Raw genomic sequence first — 18120 nt, 5'->3', positions numbered from 1 at the left:
AGTATGTGGTAATCATAACGACATTTGTCTTCTTAGTGTAATTGAAATAGTATACGATAGGATACTTATTGACCGAGTTAAAGAAATATCAGAGGAATTAGTTGAAGAAGAACACGGAGGTTATTGGAAGGGAAGAGATTGTATAGATTAGATATCCATTCTTAGGTCTTTAGTTGAAGAATTTCTGAAAAGAGAAAGAAGTTGTATGTGGCCTTCATTGATTTGGAGAAAGTATATGACGGGGTGGACAGACAAGGAATGTGGAGAGTATTATGAGTATTTGGTGTAAATATGAAGTTGCATAATGACGTGAAGAGTATGTGTGAAGGTGCAAAGGTTACAGTGTGTGTGGATAATGAACTGAGTGAATTTTTCTATCTGATTGTTGGATAGGAAATGGGATGTGTCATGTCCCCATGGTTATTCGACCTGTATATGGATGTGGTTATAAAAGAGATACAAGGCAGGGCAGTGGATGTTGAAACATCTCTAATGAAAGAGGGCAGTGTCTGGGAACTTCATGTACTGTTGTTTGCAGATGATATTGTCCCGTTAAGTGAATACGATGGGGAACTGCAAGGCTTGGTAAATGAGTCTGGGAGTGTGTGTAAGAAACGGAATCTGAAGGTGAATGTAGAGAAGAGTAAAGTCTTTGAGAGAAATGAAGTCACTGACTGTACAGTGAGGCTGGATGAGGAGGAAATGGAAAATTTGGGTGCGTTTAAGTATTTCAGTAATGTGATGAGTAAAGACTGAAGTTTAGAGGATGAAGTGCTCGAAAGGGTACAAAAGGGAAGAAAGGTTTCTGGTTCTTTGAAAACAGCGATACGGAACAGCAAAGTGAGCATAGAATTTAAAAAGTCACTGCAACAGTATTGTGATACCAAGTCTAATGAATGGAAGTGAAGCTTGGACTTTGATGGAAGGACACTAGTCAAGACTGAGAACAGTGGAAATGAGTTGTTTGAGAGAAGCATGTGGAATTACATGGAGAGACACACTGACGAATGAGGAAGTGAAGGAGCGCTGTGATTTGGATGTGGATGTGACAGAAAGTGTTATGAGAAATACACTGAGGTGGTTTGGCCATGTGGAGAGGTTAGAGAGCGAGAGACTAACGAGGAGGGTGTATGCGAGTGAGGTGGATGAGGGAAAAGGGACGGGGAGGCATAGGATTAGATGGAGGGATGGAGTGAAGAGGTGTATGAGAGAGGGGAGTGTGAGTTGGGGGCAAGACAGTGAAGTGGCATTGGACAGGGCGACATGGAGGCAATATGTTTGTCGCCACCCTTTATGGGATTGAGGCGTCTGACAATAAATAGATATACAGATATATTTACAACAAAACAGGTTAATGTAGCACACAGACCTGTGTACGCACACACAGGCAAAAGCACCCACAACGTACACTTGACCTAGTGCAAACTCACGAACATACACAAATACACCTGTACACGCACACACACTAACGCGAATACACTCTATGACGCCAGCGCACAGATCCTGTACATACGGTACGAGTGCATGCAGTAACACACACACACACACACACACACACACACACACACACACACACACACACACACACACACACACACACACACACACACACACACACACATTTCTTAGCACGCGAGTTGTTGGGAAGAAAGACTGCGTTTCTATGGTTTCTGTGTTAAATGGGTGTTGAGAAGCAAATGCGGCGTTCATCCGGGATCCAAACCCCCTCGCTCTTCTCCGCATCATTCCACCACGAGGGAACATAGGTACCCTGCACGGGATTCCCTGGCAAGGTGATCGCATACCTGCAGATGATGGATCTGTTCGGCGAGACAGTCCAAGACTACTCAACAACAACTGTCGTGGTAGGTGGTGGTGATCATCATCCACTCATTTGATGCAGTGCCGTCTAATTCTTCCTCTGGTTACTCTTCACTGAGTGAAGAGTGTAATGGTTTTCCTGTAATCAAAGAAACCATTTACAACACTACGAGGTAATCATATACCAGTAACCAAATAACGGGATGATGTGGAGCCAACTTTGGTGCCGCTGTTACGTAAAGAGACGTAAATGCGGCGTCCATCCAATAACCAAACCTACACAGTCTTCCCCGGCCTCGCCACTGCAATGTGCTGTCCACTGCAATTGAACATTGGTTCATTGCACAGGCCAGCCCTATAGGGACAACTGCATACTTGTGGTTGACGAATCTACCTGACCTGATCTGCTGCTGTTACTTAAGCGTCACCTCATTACTAAAACTGAAACATTAACGGTTGTGAAAATGATTTTTATATGTTATTCCTCCAGCGAATGTTTCATAATCATAACTCATTATAAACAGATATTATAATTTTTCCATTCCGATGCTTAAATTTTTATCTCGAACCTCAGCTATAACTTAAGAACGGTAATTTTTTATTAATTTCACCCACCGTAATCTTTCATAGCTCAGATCCCCTTCCTTACCTCACCCAGAAGGAGTCCGGCCGAGTATTGTTTTTGGTCGAGTTTGTTTGTTTGTTGATGTATTTGATTGTGTTTGTTTCTTTGACTGTTTGCAACATAACGGAAAAACGGCTGAATAACATTACATGAAACAGGATATGTGGGTACCGATCCCAAAGGAATGTAATTAAATTTTGGAGGTAACTAAGTGGCCTTGAAAGGTCATAATCAAGGTCAAGGATTTTTGGAGGGCTCTAACTTGAAAACGGTTGAACATAGAGGTATATACTATTGTGACCATAAAGGAACTCGTAATATAGGCTTTCATTTTGAAAGGTCAATTCAAGGTCACGGGTATTCAGGGGGCTATAACTCAAAACTTGTTGAAGATAGAGATATTTACTAAGTTCAGCATACAGGAAATTCCATACGGATTTTTAGTTGGTACCTTGACCTCTGACTGTAAGTGACCTTGAAAGGTCAAACTCAAGGTCACGGATATTCAGCGGGCTATAACTGGAGACTCGTTGAAGATGGAGATATTTACATTTGACAGCATCACATTGCCTTGAGTATCAATGAAAGGTCAAGTGCAAGATCACGGATTTTCAGAGGGCGCAACTTGAAATCATTTGTGCCATTACCTTAAACTTTAATTGTGCACTGACACTTAATGGCAGGAATGAATCAGTATTTAACAGCAATAAAAAACTGCTGTCGGGCGAGGTTTGTTGTGCCTGGCACCACTTGTTTTACTTTGATGTTTATTATTGGCACGATTGTCAATTGATTTTTTTTTTTTTTTTTTTTTTTGAGTGGGCTAGATAATTTCAATTTAATCAATGCCCTGAAAATTAAAACTTTATATTTTAGCCTACCTTATGAGAGGAATGCCACTAACGGTAATCTTATTCCTGAGGTAAATATATGGTTTTCATGTTTCTTTGAATAAATCAAGATTATTTTCAAAACAAGTAAATGAAATAAACTATGAGTAATTTGCATTTTAATTTTGTACGTATCTAACTCGTGTTAAACCTTTGCTGGAGCAATTATTGCATGTCGGGAACTCATCCTCCTTCATGCGACATTTTAATATTGAGGACCGACCATGCACCAACAGGTACAGTAGTTCCCATTTATATTTGTTTCTTTGTTTAGAACAAATCATAAGGATGAATATAATGCATATTATTCTATACTTTAATGCTAAGTTGTTTCATTCTTCTTATGCATCATTCCGTGTGAGATTGGTAACTTACAAATTCTCACCACTTAACAGATCAAGATGCTGGCTGTCTGCAGGGTACCTCCTTATGCTAGCAGTGTACAGAGGCTGGTACTGTTTGTCGTAATGCTGCCTGATAACACCTCTTTATGCCAGTAGTGTACAGAGGCTGGTACTTGTGTTGAAATGCTACCTGATAACACCTAAACCCACATATTCCAAAAATCCGACGTCACGTCACCAGCTCATACTACCACCGCCTTGCAGTTTGCAGCACACCAATTTAAGACAATTTTTTCAAAAATATCGCAAATGTCACCCTCGTGTCGAACACAAAGGTCAAGAAACTTATCACTTTCGTATGCATGGAAAATAAAAGGTGTGACTATTTCCTTTCTCTCTCTCTCTTTCCGTGTGTGTGTGTAATTCACCGAGTCGGTCAGGATCACTTGATGGTCATGATTGTCAGCTTTTACCCTCCCGGAAGGGAGCTGAGAGCTCATATAGTCCGATCTAAGGGCAAGGCTGTGACCTTCACACACGCACACACCCGTCCCCTTGCTCAAGGGGGACAGTAACCACCCACTTCGTCAGTGAAACTTTTCGCAACCTGAGCGAGGCGCGAACTCCCGTCCACCAGTTGGCAAGCGGGAACGTTACCACTGCACCAGCGAGCGGTGTGTGTGTGTGTGTGTGTGTGTGTGTGTGTGTGTGTGTGTGTGTGTGTGTGTGTGTGTGTGTGTAGGCTGACAACTGGTGAGTACACACTGACAACTGGTGACGGGGAGATGGCCTTCAGGATATAATTAGAATGGTGGGAAGGTAAGGAGTGGGACTGAGTAGGCAGAATGATGGGGTATGGATCTCTGGAGGATTAAATTTAAGAGATGGAAAGGAAAAAGGCAAGGAATTAGCAGCAGCATGATATTTAACCCCTCAACCCGGGGGGTTTTCTGATGTCGCCCAATTCTTCCTAAGGCGGGATTTTTGTGATTTTGGAAAAAAAAAATACCCTTACTTCAAACCCTAATATCTGCCAAAATATAATAGCTAGAGAAAAAATTCGATACTTAAGACTCATCAACTCTTCCTCTTTCATTTGAAAGTATCGCCACGTCTCCAGGTTGTCCCGTCAGTAAGTAAGGATAAGTTAAAAATGGTTACCTCTGCCAAGGAGGTTGTGTTTTCACCCCTGTCCGTTTGTTTGATTGTTCGTTGGTTGGTTTGTGAGCAAGATTACACAAAAACTACTCGACAGATTTCCACAAAACTTGGTAGAAGAATGGGCCTGGGCCCAGAATAGACTCCATTACATTTTGTTGCTGATCCGTATAAAGGTGCAGATCCAGGATTTTTTTTTTCACTTTCTTTAATACTGCAAGATAGGGCATTTTTCGACATTTTCGTAAAATTTTCGTTGAATATTGCATGGATCTTCATGAAAAAAAAAAATCATGCATTTTTAGGATGTTTGTATGTACGAATCTGAACAGTTTGGCGCGGATCAATATAAAGTTGCGGATCTAGCGGATTTAAATATGCCTTATAGGGGGGTAGTCTTTTTCCGTATTGGATTAGACTTGACTGAATTAAAAGGAACTGCATGTTGGGCCTTGGTGGAGGTGTGCTCTCTGCTGAGTGCCATTCTAGTTTTCCTTGTTTTGGCCGGCTTATCTGAGCACGCGCCACCGCCAGTGACCTTGTACTCACTGGCTAGCATTGGCAGCATTGACCAGAATGTTGACAGTATCACTGTCCGGCCTTCTTTTGAATACCCAGATTTTTCCACTAAATCTTCGACTTTTCCTTACTCACCATTGTAAGGATGAGACATCACCCTGTTCATGTGGCTTCCCATGGGCTTTTCCACCCGTTTCATAGCGCCACTATGCCCCACAGGTGTGTGGGAAAAGAGTAGCTTTTTGATTTTCTGTATGCACTTCTTGCATCAGTTATAATAATTTCCCTCTACTACGGCACGTATTTGCACTTGACATCATGATTATGGGTAACTGCACTTTGAGAAGTAAATGCTCTGGCTGTTTCACGCAGTATGGTTGAATATGAGTTAATTAATTATACTCAAATTGTGACTAACTTATTCTAGTCAGGGGCATCGTGAAAATATTACTAATGTTATACACAGCTTACATTTTGTTGTACTAACATTATAAATATGCTAATTCTCATATATTCACCGTTATTTTCTGAGTAACGAGGGAAAAAAATTAGTTATAGTCAACCAGCTCATTTTCTTTCTTGCCTGTGCACTCCTGGTTTTCTTTCATTGTAGCAGGTAGGGTAAGGTATTTCCAATCATTGTTCAGTCCTAGCCCTCCTTGGTGGCACGCAGACGTGTGTGCCCCTTGCCCCGGTCATTTGTGTGGCATTCTCGGCTATCCTTCCTACTCGTTGTGCACTGTTAATAACATTAATACCCGGCAAGGTCAGTGTTATGGGTAAGGGGAAGTGCAGAGCAAAACCAAAACGGGGTGCCAGACCCTCAAGTAGCACAACACAAACTGCTACTACACCCAGTGCTGCCCCCCCAACTGTTGTACGCCGTCACACACCCCACCAGACACTGACGCCCCCCACACTTCAGCCTCGACTGTTGGTGATCCTGCTGCATCCAACGAACCTACTACTGGAACAATTAAACGCATCAGGCTTGATAGTGCTAGTGGAGATGATGATGCTAGTGCCTCACGCTTCTCAGCAGGGGAGAGTGCTGAACTGGCAGTCACCGACCCCAACATCCAGGCACCAAGTGCCAACCACCCAGAACGACCCTCTGCTATTAATTCACACCCCTCCAGCCCTAATGACCCTGCCTCTACCCTCACCATCAGCACCTCTCCTGTGGCCACATACCCGCCTCCCCGGCCCCAGCTCCCTCCTGTCATACCAAGAGACCAGTATGTGCGCCTGGGATTTCCCTCCACATGGACACCTGCTGTCTGCGGTGTCTGGCGCCAGCATGCATCTACTCACCCCCTCATCACTCGACACTCCAAAGCTGTTCGCCTTATGTCTCCTGCACCTCCTAACACCTACGTCCACAGGAATTATCCAGATCTCATCTAAACCCTAACAACTGAGGGGTCTGGGGGCGTCATATTTGTACTGGAATACCCTGTGAAACGCCTGGCAACTGATTGCCCTGTTACAGTCCTGCACAACATACCTGGTGTCAAGTGAGCACGTCGCCTGTACAACTCTTTGGGAGAACCCATCAACCGTGTCATTGTTGTATGGGAGGGAGACGACTCCCCCTCTCCCGAATACCTCTATGAGCTACTCCTCCCCCCCTGTACCTTCGTAGAGGCCAAGCCATCACAGCCCTTGTGTTATCGCTGTTATGAGTCCGGCCACATCTCACGCTACTGCCGGTGTGCAGAATGGTATGGTCTGTGCAGTGGCCCCCATTCAACCACAACCTGCCCTGTCAGGCACTCCGCCACCATTCACTCTCCCAGTCCCTGTGCACCTGACCCCAACTCATTTAAGTTCCCAGAACTGCCCTAACCACCAATGCCACCAGCCCCCACTGACCCCATGGCTGCCCACCCTCGTCTCCTACATTCACCGCAGTTCCAGTGCCCACGGTGTGGGCGTGTAGGCGTCACTGCTTGGCACCTGGATTGCCCAAGTTGTCACTCAGCCCACCCTGCCCCTGCTCCTGCCCCCACACCACTCCTGCTCCCAATCATCAGCCGATACACCCTCCCACCATTGGTTCTACATCATGCCCCCATCCTCCCTCCCCTTCAGCCCCTGCCCCTCCACATGCCCCACAACAAGCTGCTCACCCCTCCCCCCCTCACCCCCTGCCTCACCCATCAGACCATCAACTTCAACAACATTACGAGGAACTATACAGTCTCCTTTTGTATGTCCTTTCTCACCTTAATATTCCTTCTCTGCCTACCTCCCAGCTCCCACAAACCAACTCCCAGGTAAATACAACACCTGCAGCTATCCCTGTTCCTTCCCTCCCTCCTGTCTCACCACCATCCAGCCTTGTCCCTTAACTGTGTCCCAGCCTCACCCTCTCACACAAGCCTCCTCTGTCTGTACTCCCTCACCACTTTTTTACCCCATACATCCTCACCTCTCTGCCACCCTCTCCCCTCCCCCTCCCTCCCTCTCCTGGCAACCGCACATTTGGGACCTCCCTCTCTCGTGCCTCCCCACCCACTTTCCTTCTCCTTTTCCCGCACTTCCCCAACAATCCATTCCCCAACTCTCTCATGACAATTCCCCTTCTCCCCTCCTGTCCTAATGGCTCCCTAACCTAGACAATATAAAATGTTATCTTGGAACATACGGAGCATCCACCGCCGCCTGGCTGACCTTTCTCATTATGCTTCATCTCATCACCCTGCTGTTGTCTGCCTTCAGGAGGCTTTCCCTCACTCTCGTCGCCCCAGACCCCGGCTTCGGGGATACCACTGCTATCATATCCACTCTGGCCAAGGCCTGGTTACATACATCCGTCACTCTATTCCTCACACCCTCATTACTAAATCACCTGCCTCTTCTCATTCCTCCCTCTTTCATTTATTTCGCCTCACTGTTAACGATGCCTCTTTGTATATATGTTTTGTCTATCGCAGTCCAACTGAAGGTGACCCCACCACTTTAACTACTCACCGCTCCTCACCTATCTTTTACCTGGGCGATTTTAATGCCTCTCATCCGTCATTTGGCGGTTCCCGTGTTTCTCCTGCTGGTCATCGTCTCCATGACTTTGCCAATTACCATCATCTGCATCCATTCCCCACTCCTCATCCCACTCACATTGAGGGAGGCCATCTCGATCTCATCCTTGGTAGCAATGTAATACAACATGCTGTCACTGTTGACATTGTCCCTACTCTTATATCCGACCACAGTGCCATCCTTGTCACATATTCCGTTCCCATACTACACGCCCAGCACCGCCATGTCAGGAAAAAGATTGATATCCCTATTCCTCTGCAACCCACTTTCAAGGACATACTCACCACCTGGTTTGCCAGTCATTCGTTCACCACATCATCTGAACTATACACCTCCCTAGTTACCATAGTACAAACATGATCCTTATATGCTGCAAGTCAATCATATAAAAACCTCTGGTCGCCAGGCTGGGGAGTGGGTAAGGGATCACTGTCTACATGACAGCGAGGAGGAAGTGAAGTGAGCAGGGGCCCGCATACCACGCTGACCGCACCGCTGACAATTTCCACTCCTATCTCACCACAGCCATGTCCTTCCGTGACCTAACACAGTGTTCACTAGGAGTGCTGGCATGATTTTCTCCAGCATATTAACACACACACTCCTCAGTTTAAGGCTTGGCGGCTTGTTAACAAAGTTGTTCAGTCACACAAGTCCCCCTCCCCTCCTCTCCACCACAATCCTGTGGAATATGCCAACAACCTAGTTAACAAATGGTCCACCCAATCTCAGCTGACATCCCTGCCTCTCCCCATCAAGGCTCGCCTCTCGGCTGGTAACAGAAACAGGCTAGCACGTATTGCAGAGGCTCGCTCCACTCCCTCTCCCCTCAATGATCACCCCATCACCGGTGAGGAGTTGTGCCTTGCGCTTCTGCAAGGCATGGCTACTGCCCCGGGTGATCACGGGATCACCTACACCACACTCAGACTCATCGCTCAAGTCCCTGGCAATCCCCTACTCTCGCTGTTCAACCTGAGTCTTTCTGAAGGTAGTCTCCCTGCAGACTGGACCCGTAGCACCATCATCCCCATCCCTAAGCTAATTCCTCTGATTTCCGTCCCATTTCCCTGACTTCCTGCATCTGCAAAGTCCTCGAGAGAATTCTTTTAGCAAGGCTCCATGATCTTCTTCAGGACCAGCTCTCTCCCCATCTTTTTGGTTTCCACCCAGGCCAAAGCACACAACATTCCCTTGCAATTCTTACTCACTCACTTCACATCCTCCTCCTGTACAGCCTTCATTGACCTCAAAGCTGCATTCGACATTGCAAACCGTGACGTCATCCATGACGAACTTGCCCACCTGGGTGTATCTAGCCACCTGTTCTGCTGCTTAGAAAGCTACTTGTCCCATCGTCACTCTCGGGTTCTGTTTTGCGGGGTAGTTAGTGATTATTGGCCCTTCAATCTTGGCACACCTCAGGGTGGGGTCCTTAGCCCCTTTCTCTTCAATCTTCTCATGAATAGACTCCTACATCTTTTAGGTCCTATCCCTGATTCCTCTCTGATCCTAACCTATGCTGATGATATCTGCATCCACTCCCCTTCTCCTATCACTCTTCGACGTCTCCTAGTTAAGTTAGGTCAGACTGCATCTGCTTGTGGGTTGATTATCAACACTGACAAAACCAAACTGTTTACACGATCCCTCACCCATAAGCTTCCTTGCACAACCATAATCCTCCTCAGCTTTCATCTTAAGGTAGCGCAGGATTATACATATCTCGAAATTCCCCTCTCTTCCCTCTTTAACCCCTCCCAGTATGTCTCCACTATCTGCACCCACCTTCACCGCAGACTTTAACTCCTTGGCACGCTCACTTGTGACTCGCATGAGGTTGGCATCCACATCGGTCGATCATTTTACCCGTTATATATTCGCTCCCTTCTTGATTCTCATGCTATCTCTCTTTCCCTTGTCCCACCAGCACAGCTCCGACCACTTGAAGTGGTACAAAATCGGGCAATGCGCCTCATTCTTCACTGCCCCAGGTCTGCCAGAGTAGTTAACATGCTCCATGAACTCAATCTGTGTCCCATCACCGATCGCATTCATATGCTTGGAGTCTGCTTTGCCACACAGTGTCTGACCACATTTCCCGTCTCCTGCTTCATCCTTTTCCTCCCGACTGGTTGACATTCTCTCAAATTCCACTCACCTAGATCGGATCCGGCATAATCACGTGCCAGGCCTGGCATCCTGACTAAAACGAATTCGTTCAGCACTCAATTGTCCTCTCCAGCTTTCTGGCCGTGATCCCGCCGGCATCCGTGCTGATCTTGTCACTCCCATCCCTACTGACCCTTTTCCCCCTACCTGGACACGTACGACTCCTGCTGTGCACTACACACCTTCTGCCACTGCTTCTGACTGTTTACCAATCTCCTCACAGCTCTCCATCACTGAAACCCTTAACTCCGTAGCCCGCACCTACCCTTCCCCCCGCCCCCGTTCATGTCTACACTGATGCTTCTGTTCTCGCTAACGGCCGGGTGGGAGCTGCTTGCATTGCCTTTACTAACTCTGCTTGCCCCGTCTTCTCCACCTCCCACCGCCTTCCCAACTGGGCCAGCAGTACCCAGTGTGAACTATCTGCTATACGCTCTGCCCTTGACTTCCTTCTCTCTCATCATCTACCAGGTCTAATCATCAGTGATTATCAAGCTGCCCTTGCCTTACTTCGCAACCCCCCCCCCCCGACTCCCCTCCCCTCTTTTCGCTTTCCTCTACTCTTGCCTCCATCAAGCTCATGCTCTTGATCTCAGGGTTTCTTTAATTTGGATCCCAGCCCATGTTGGTCACATCTGCCACAACCAGGCAGATCGCCTGGCCCGAGCTGCCTGTAACCTCCCCCTAGCTGCCACTCATCTCCCTGTGTCTACGGCAATTGTCCGGAGAATCCTTCTCAAGGGGCCCAGGGAGGACCTAGCCCTGTGTACCGATGCTGAACGTCCCACTAGTGTCACCATCCAGCACTATGACACCTACTGTGGCGTGAGACACACCTACGGCAAGCACCCCACCCACACCCGCCGCTGTGATGTGGCCGTCGCCCACATTCGCCTGGGGTATTACTCCACAGGGGAAATCACCGGACGACCGGACGCCAACAGGCCATGTAAACTCTGTCACAATCCAGTGGATGATGCATTATCCCATCATATCGTTAACTGCCCAGTTATTGCCCCCTTCAGACCCCCTGGACTCTTGTTTTCAGCTTTGTGTACCTCCTTCATCACACATCTTGATGTCCTTGAAGACATTCTCACCCTTCACCTCGAATTCCTTTCATTGTAATGCCCTGGCACTAGGACAATGATCGGACTATTGGTGTTTGTGTGTGTGTGTGTGTGTGTGTGTGTGTGTGTGTGTGTGTGTGTGTGTGTGTGTGTGTGTGTGTGTGTGTGTGTGTGTGTGTGTGTGTGTGTGTGTGTGTGTGTGTGTGTGTGTTGTCCACGCACACGCGCACACACGCACACATCAGGTGCATGTGCTGGTATTGTCCTTGTGCTGGGATTTTGAATCAAGAGGTAATTTTCTAAAGCATATCGTGTTTTTTTTAATCTATCTACATATGTATGTGACTATGTATATGTATCAACTTAGGGTGTATATGTATGTATATGTCTTCCTGTTATGTATATATGAATATATCATATATATGTGCATGTTGCATATGTATATGTATGCCCGCCTGTTCACATACCCATATCTCTGTACATGAGTACCTATCCTGTACATGAAGTATGTCTATGGCTACATGTGCGTGAATATATACATATATGTATAGATATATACGTATATGCATGTGTGCATATGTGCCTCTCAATCTGCATATGTAGGTACATACGTGTGTATTTATGTACCACCTCATTCATATTAAAAACATGTAATGATAATTACTGTGCCAACTTTGTACCATGTATGTATCACTGTATGTCTTTGTTCATTATTGTGCTTGTAATGATAACTACTTCTGTACCTTCTATGCCCTATGATACCGATTTTGTTTTCCTCATGCACCCCTCCCTGCTTGGCCTTCAGGGCCAGTGTTCCCCAGAGTGTTGGGGCTTGTACTGAATGGTAAATAAAGAACCTAAATTTAAAAAAAAAAAAAAACTATTTCACAAGTAATGATGAACAATAACACTTATTGCAATGCACTTGTAAAACTTATTGTAAAACACTTATAACACTTACTAGCTATAACTTATCTTATATTTCACTTATGTATAAAAAAATACACACACACTTGTGCATACATGTTTACTATTTACACTTTCCCACACACCTGAGCCCTTTCCCCGGCGATAAGGGCAGCACTGTTATGACAACCTATACCTACTAAATACATACATACTGTTATAGTAAGTACCGGAAACACACATAGGCATGGTTAGCTTGAGAAAGTGATGACAAGGACACAATAACAGATTATATTAATATTTTACTTCAAACACGTACCTTACTAAACCCTTGACCAGCCACCATCGTTGCACCTAACTACAGACTTGTTGACGTAAATGTACTGTTTAACTGAAGTGAGAGCTAGACCTTACCAGTACTCTTTTTATTACAGTAAGTTTTCCATAGTTTTCTTATAACGATTTTTGTCACAGACGACTTCTACAATAGTGGTAAACTATGTTTACAATTCCCGACTGTACCAAAAGGATGAACGCAATCCTGTGGTCTGCCAGAGACACACACACGGCATTTTTAATGCTATTTCTGGCACAAAATTACTTTTATCAGTGCCAGCTTATCCAAACCTAACGAAAATTTTAGTAACAACCCAATTCCTGCCATATAATGCGCACCTTTTAACTAAAAATTTTACTTTAAAAAAATGACACACACACACACAAAGGTCATTGTTGAGACGCTACAGGTTGACGTGACTAATACAAAGGCCACGAACAGTCATAAGCATATCACTCTATGGCGTTCCCAATTATTAGATGATATTTCAATAAAGCAGATTTAGATGAGTGTGTATTATTATAAATACATCATAAATAAACAATAAACTAATTCTGTGGGGTAGATGTCACACATGTAGGAGCATCGAGTGACTGCACAACACCAAACACTTTGGTTAATGAAACAAAAGCTTTCGAGGGCCGAATGCTAATCGCCTGCTAAAACATATTGTTGGGTAAGGTACAAGCTACCTACATACCAAATAAAAAAAATCGCAAAGGTCACTACATTTCACGAAAAATAATCCATATAAAATCAAACGAAAGCATTTGAGGGCCGAACGCTAATCGTTGCAAAAACATGTTTGCAAAGGTACAAGCTACCTATAAACCAGTTCTGAAGACGAGGTATTTTGGTATCACACACACACACACACACACACACACACACACACACACACACACACACACGCTGGTGCAGTGGTAACGCTCTCGCTTGCCAACTGGTGGACGGGAGTTCGCGCCTCGCTCAGGTTGCGAAAAGTTTCACTGACGAAGTGGGTGGTTACTGTCCCCCTTGAGCAAGGGGACGGGTGTGTGCGTGTGTGAAGGTCACAGCCTTGCCCTTAGATCGGACTATATGAGCTCTCAGCTCCCTTCCGGGAGGGTAAAAGCTGACGATCACGACCATCAAGTGATCCTGACCGACCCGGTGCATTACACACACACTGAAAAAAAAAAACTATATTTCCTCGCCTTCCTAGGTAACGATAATAAACAGTCGGCTGATCGACCGCTAGTGAACGTTAGGCGGTAGTAAAAGAATTGTTTGATCGTTTATTTCCCTTTTAAATATATACTTTAATTCAAATTTATTATCCTAATCTAACTTATTCTATTTTGTGCTATTTCGACGTGTTTGGTTAAGTTACGGTTCTTTAGGTTAGGTTACACTGAACTAGATTATGGTTAATTAGTTTACACTGGATTAGGTTGGGTTAGGTTGTTAGGTTTGGCTTAGGTTAGGATGGTTAGGTTTGGTTTGTTGTGTGGTTGTTGTTTTAGGTTGGGTTAGGCCATATTGTTTTGTTAGGTTAAATAATTTAGATCAGGCTAGGCTAGGGTATGAATATGTAAGCTAGGCTTGTAATAATAAATTTCAGTAGATGTGAGTGGGTTTTAGAAAGTCTGCCATTACGCCTGATAGACAAGATTGAATCTGGATGAACACTGATACAAAGAACAGGGAAAAGAAAATCATCAGATAACAATCGTTTACTAACATAAAAACGATTCGAAGAATGTAGAAAACAGCCAGAGAGAAGATGAAGTGAATCGGTACCGTATGTCTGCTGTTTAAACTAACGTTAGGGGGTCTGTCTGAGTGACTGGATTGGTTTAAAACAAAAGCTGGTTAAAGCAGCGTTAGTCGTATAGTACTCCTGTGCATTTGAAAATACTGTATTTGATTACTTTATGCGAAATGATGTTCATTTTACGAGTTTATTAATCACAAAAATGAGAATTAGAATTTATATAATTGAAAATAAGGCATTAACATGTATTCATGCCAATTATTGATGTTCATGATTCCGGGACGTGGGCAACACTTCTTGAAGCACACCATCAACCCTAGCTGTGATGGAGTGGGCCGATGACAAGAGAGTATTCACGGCTACAAGGTCCTGGGCAATGAAAACAACTCACTCGTGTGATGATGTCATGTGCTGATGCGAGTGGCCAATGCTAGTGAGTCTTCGGCTCGGCCCAGCTCAGGCGAGCGATAAAGATGTTTATTTTAGTGGAAATATGTGTTAAAGTGCCAGCATTGCAGATTTTCGCCTTGCGGTGATAATGAAGTGCTGTTAGCCTACCAGGTACGCGGTAGCCAAGGGATCACTGTAATTCGATTTTGAGAGCAATCGGTCTTTGGTCATGGTCGCAGGCAAAATCAGCTGTTCGGTGGGTAGGAGTGTTTCATTCTCTGAATGCTCCTTCGTGCTTGTTTGTGATTTTTTTTTTTTTTTTTTTTTTGTAATACCTAATGATTAACTTAGGAGGGAACCCCTTCACAGTTAAGAGAGAGAGAGGGAGAGAGAGAGAGAGAGAGAGAGAGAGTAAATCCATTCCCTGTGTCATGTGTTGTTCAGGATGATTAAACACAGCTGAACACCTTATTGGGAATAAACATACCCATCACCCTGACTGATGCCGTTATGCTATACTCGTATGAATCGCTGAACACCAAACATAAAGCACGGGCTCAGGCATCCCGTTATTTTTTAGGGATATGATGTGGAATTACACTGAAATGTACATTTGGGATTACATTGTAATGTACGTCACCTTGCGGTAAACTGCAGTCATGAGAGCAGTTCGAATCTTGAGTCCCAACATCTGGATGACGTTGTGACTCCAATTTTTGACCAGTGCTGTGAACATGCTCACCAGGAATAGCGTCACTGCATACAAATACCCGTGCCATTCAGCCTCACTTTCGTCGATCGTGAACGTAATCAGCAACCTGCCAAAATAATAAAAGTATGCATACCATTACCCCTTAACCTGTTCAGTAAAGACATTTTCCATAATATACTTGTACTATCATCAGATTATGAAATTCAACTTAGAAGCCACCTCTCGTATTTAAATGGTTTGAAAAATCTTGTCAATAGCTTCATCCCAAAGATTACTTATTTTTATTCTGGTTAAAGCAAAGAATTTCATTCAGCTTTGGAAAAATCACTGAAGAGGTTTTAAAAGTATTATTTGATCCTTTCTTTTTTACTCTTCGAGATTATCTTATTTTTCCACCACTTCCAGAAAAGTGTATGCTGTGAACCGATATTTCAACTGAATAATGTCCGTCTGCTCTCTCTCTCTCTCTCTCTCTCTCTCTCTCTCTCTCTCTCTCTCTCTCTCTCTCTCTCTCTCTCTCTCTCTCTCTCATCTAGCTGTAAAAAAATGATAAATAAAAAAAAACAAGAAAACTGTAGGGTTCAGAATGGAAATTTATTAGCGAGCATTATGAATGTAGTTCACTGACAGCTACTACTTCCTTTCTGACCCATTTCCTAGCCTCAGGTAAAGCAGATCCCTTGGAAGAGATACATAGCATGGATGATAATCATCAGTAGAGGAACCTTCGTAGTGTGGACCTCCTCCTGCCATCATCCTGAGCATTGTCTGCCATGCCACAAGAACGCCCCACTCATGGCGATGCTCAATTGCTTGTTTTCATTCAGAACACTGAACTGGATTAGGTAGGTATGTGTAGAGAATAAATCAGAGTAAAGAAGAAAGGGAATGACTAAAATTTCAGGAAAGCATTATGAAGGTACTTCATTCTCAGGGCTCGCAAATACCGTTTTATTCTCAAACTCGGATGTTTAAGGGGCCCGTCGGAATGTAATGTCTTCATACCACCCGCGGAAGAACGTTCACACGGACCAATTACCCAGTTCGGTTGTCTCCTCTAAAGTATACAGGGCTGAGGTGGAAGGCTGTGGGTGGTCGATAAGTGGGAAGTGGAACTAATCTGTGCCTATTTCAGAGCTGTTGTTAAAGAAAACCTTGTAAGATAAAGTTTTACTGGAATTCTTGTATGATATTAGGGGGACCATGGTATCAAAGGATTATAACTATTTTCAGTGCAGGTACATAAGTTTACCTGAGGTGCATATGGATGATCACTGAGGACCCATATCACATAACAGATAGGGCAATCTTCGATTCGAGAAAAAAGACAGCCGTAAGAAGAAATGTTTTACTGCTACCATTGTACCAAAAAGGATATTTTTGGCATCAAAGATCACATATAATACCATCATAGAATGAAAACAGTCGTAAGACTGCATAAGATCTGTATATGTAGTAACTGAAAAGGCCCAGTATCACACACCACAGTAACAATTATTCGACGCATATTTATTTGAGTAAAGAATATCACAAAAGCATCAACCAAGACAGTCACTCAGAAGTGGGCAGAACCTGACTGGAGAGATAAAGTTACGGGATGAAACTTAGAAGGAATTAAACCGTATTATTTATGGCAAAGTAATCATGGACCTTGCGATGGTCGTGATTCAATTTTTCGGCAAAAACATACGCTGAAGAATCCTTACTTGCGTTGGAACTTGTAAAAGAAAGAATGACAATCATTCTTAATGCCTTGTATAAAAAAAAAAAAAAAAAAAAAAAAAGTAAAGGTTCCGAGACAATCAATTGGTATATCTGAGGTGTGAGCTGTGGTTTTATAAATTCAAAAGCTGCCTGGTGAGTTGTCACTGAAACTTCAGGGTGTAGGGAGCAGTCAGACACAGTCTTAGCTGAAGCCCAAAGTATTTGTTCAGTTAAGTAACCAAAAGAAAAATAATCCAAATGGAAAACAGAGAAGGCAAGTTTCCTCACATCATGTGCACGTGCACTGGCAGCAGTGTCAGCTGGTTCTGTAATGGAACATCATAACTTTGACAACTATTGATTGGAGCAGGGTTTGTGTGATGATCTCCCAAAGAGGCTATGATGGCTGATTATGGTCATACATGGCTTGAACTGAGCAAACGCCATCACGAGCTTAATCAATCTGAGAGTCGAATATTGACAGATATACTCCAAAAAATACTTTTTCTTTCATTAGGGAAACCACTGGAAGGGATAATGGTAACAGATGACTGCCCTGGGGAGAATTTCATCAAAGTACTTACGTGCCATGGCGTTTTGTACTCGTCTGTCGTTGCTGCAAATCGCCACTTTGTTACATTAGTACAGTCAATGATCTTTTGTCACTAATA

The 18120-nt window shown here is 44.2% G+C and overlaps 1 protein-coding gene across 1 annotated transcript in view; it reads right to left on the bottom strand.

The window, feature by feature from the left end:
- The window catches only part of LOC145413230 (multidrug resistance-associated protein 1-like), a 682216-nt gene that overhangs the window by 593640 nt on the left and 70456 nt on the right, over positions 1-18120 (bottom strand). Inside the window, exon 5 of the mRNA XM_080282961.1 lies at positions 15674-15851. Within this exon, the coding sequence (XP_080139087.1) occupies positions 15674-15851 (178 nt within the window). The remainder of the gene's footprint in view (positions 1-15673; positions 15852-18120) is intronic.

This window comes from Coenobita brevimanus, chromosome 95, assembly GCF_032717465.1.
Source record: "Coenobita brevimanus isolate Jiangsu-jjx chromosome 95, ASM3271746v2, whole genome shotgun sequence".
Lineage (NCBI taxonomy): Eukaryota > Metazoa > Arthropoda > Malacostraca > Decapoda > Coenobitidae > Coenobita > Coenobita brevimanus.
Note: the sequence above shows the minus strand (reverse complement) of the source record. Positions and strands in the feature narration are given on the sequence as shown.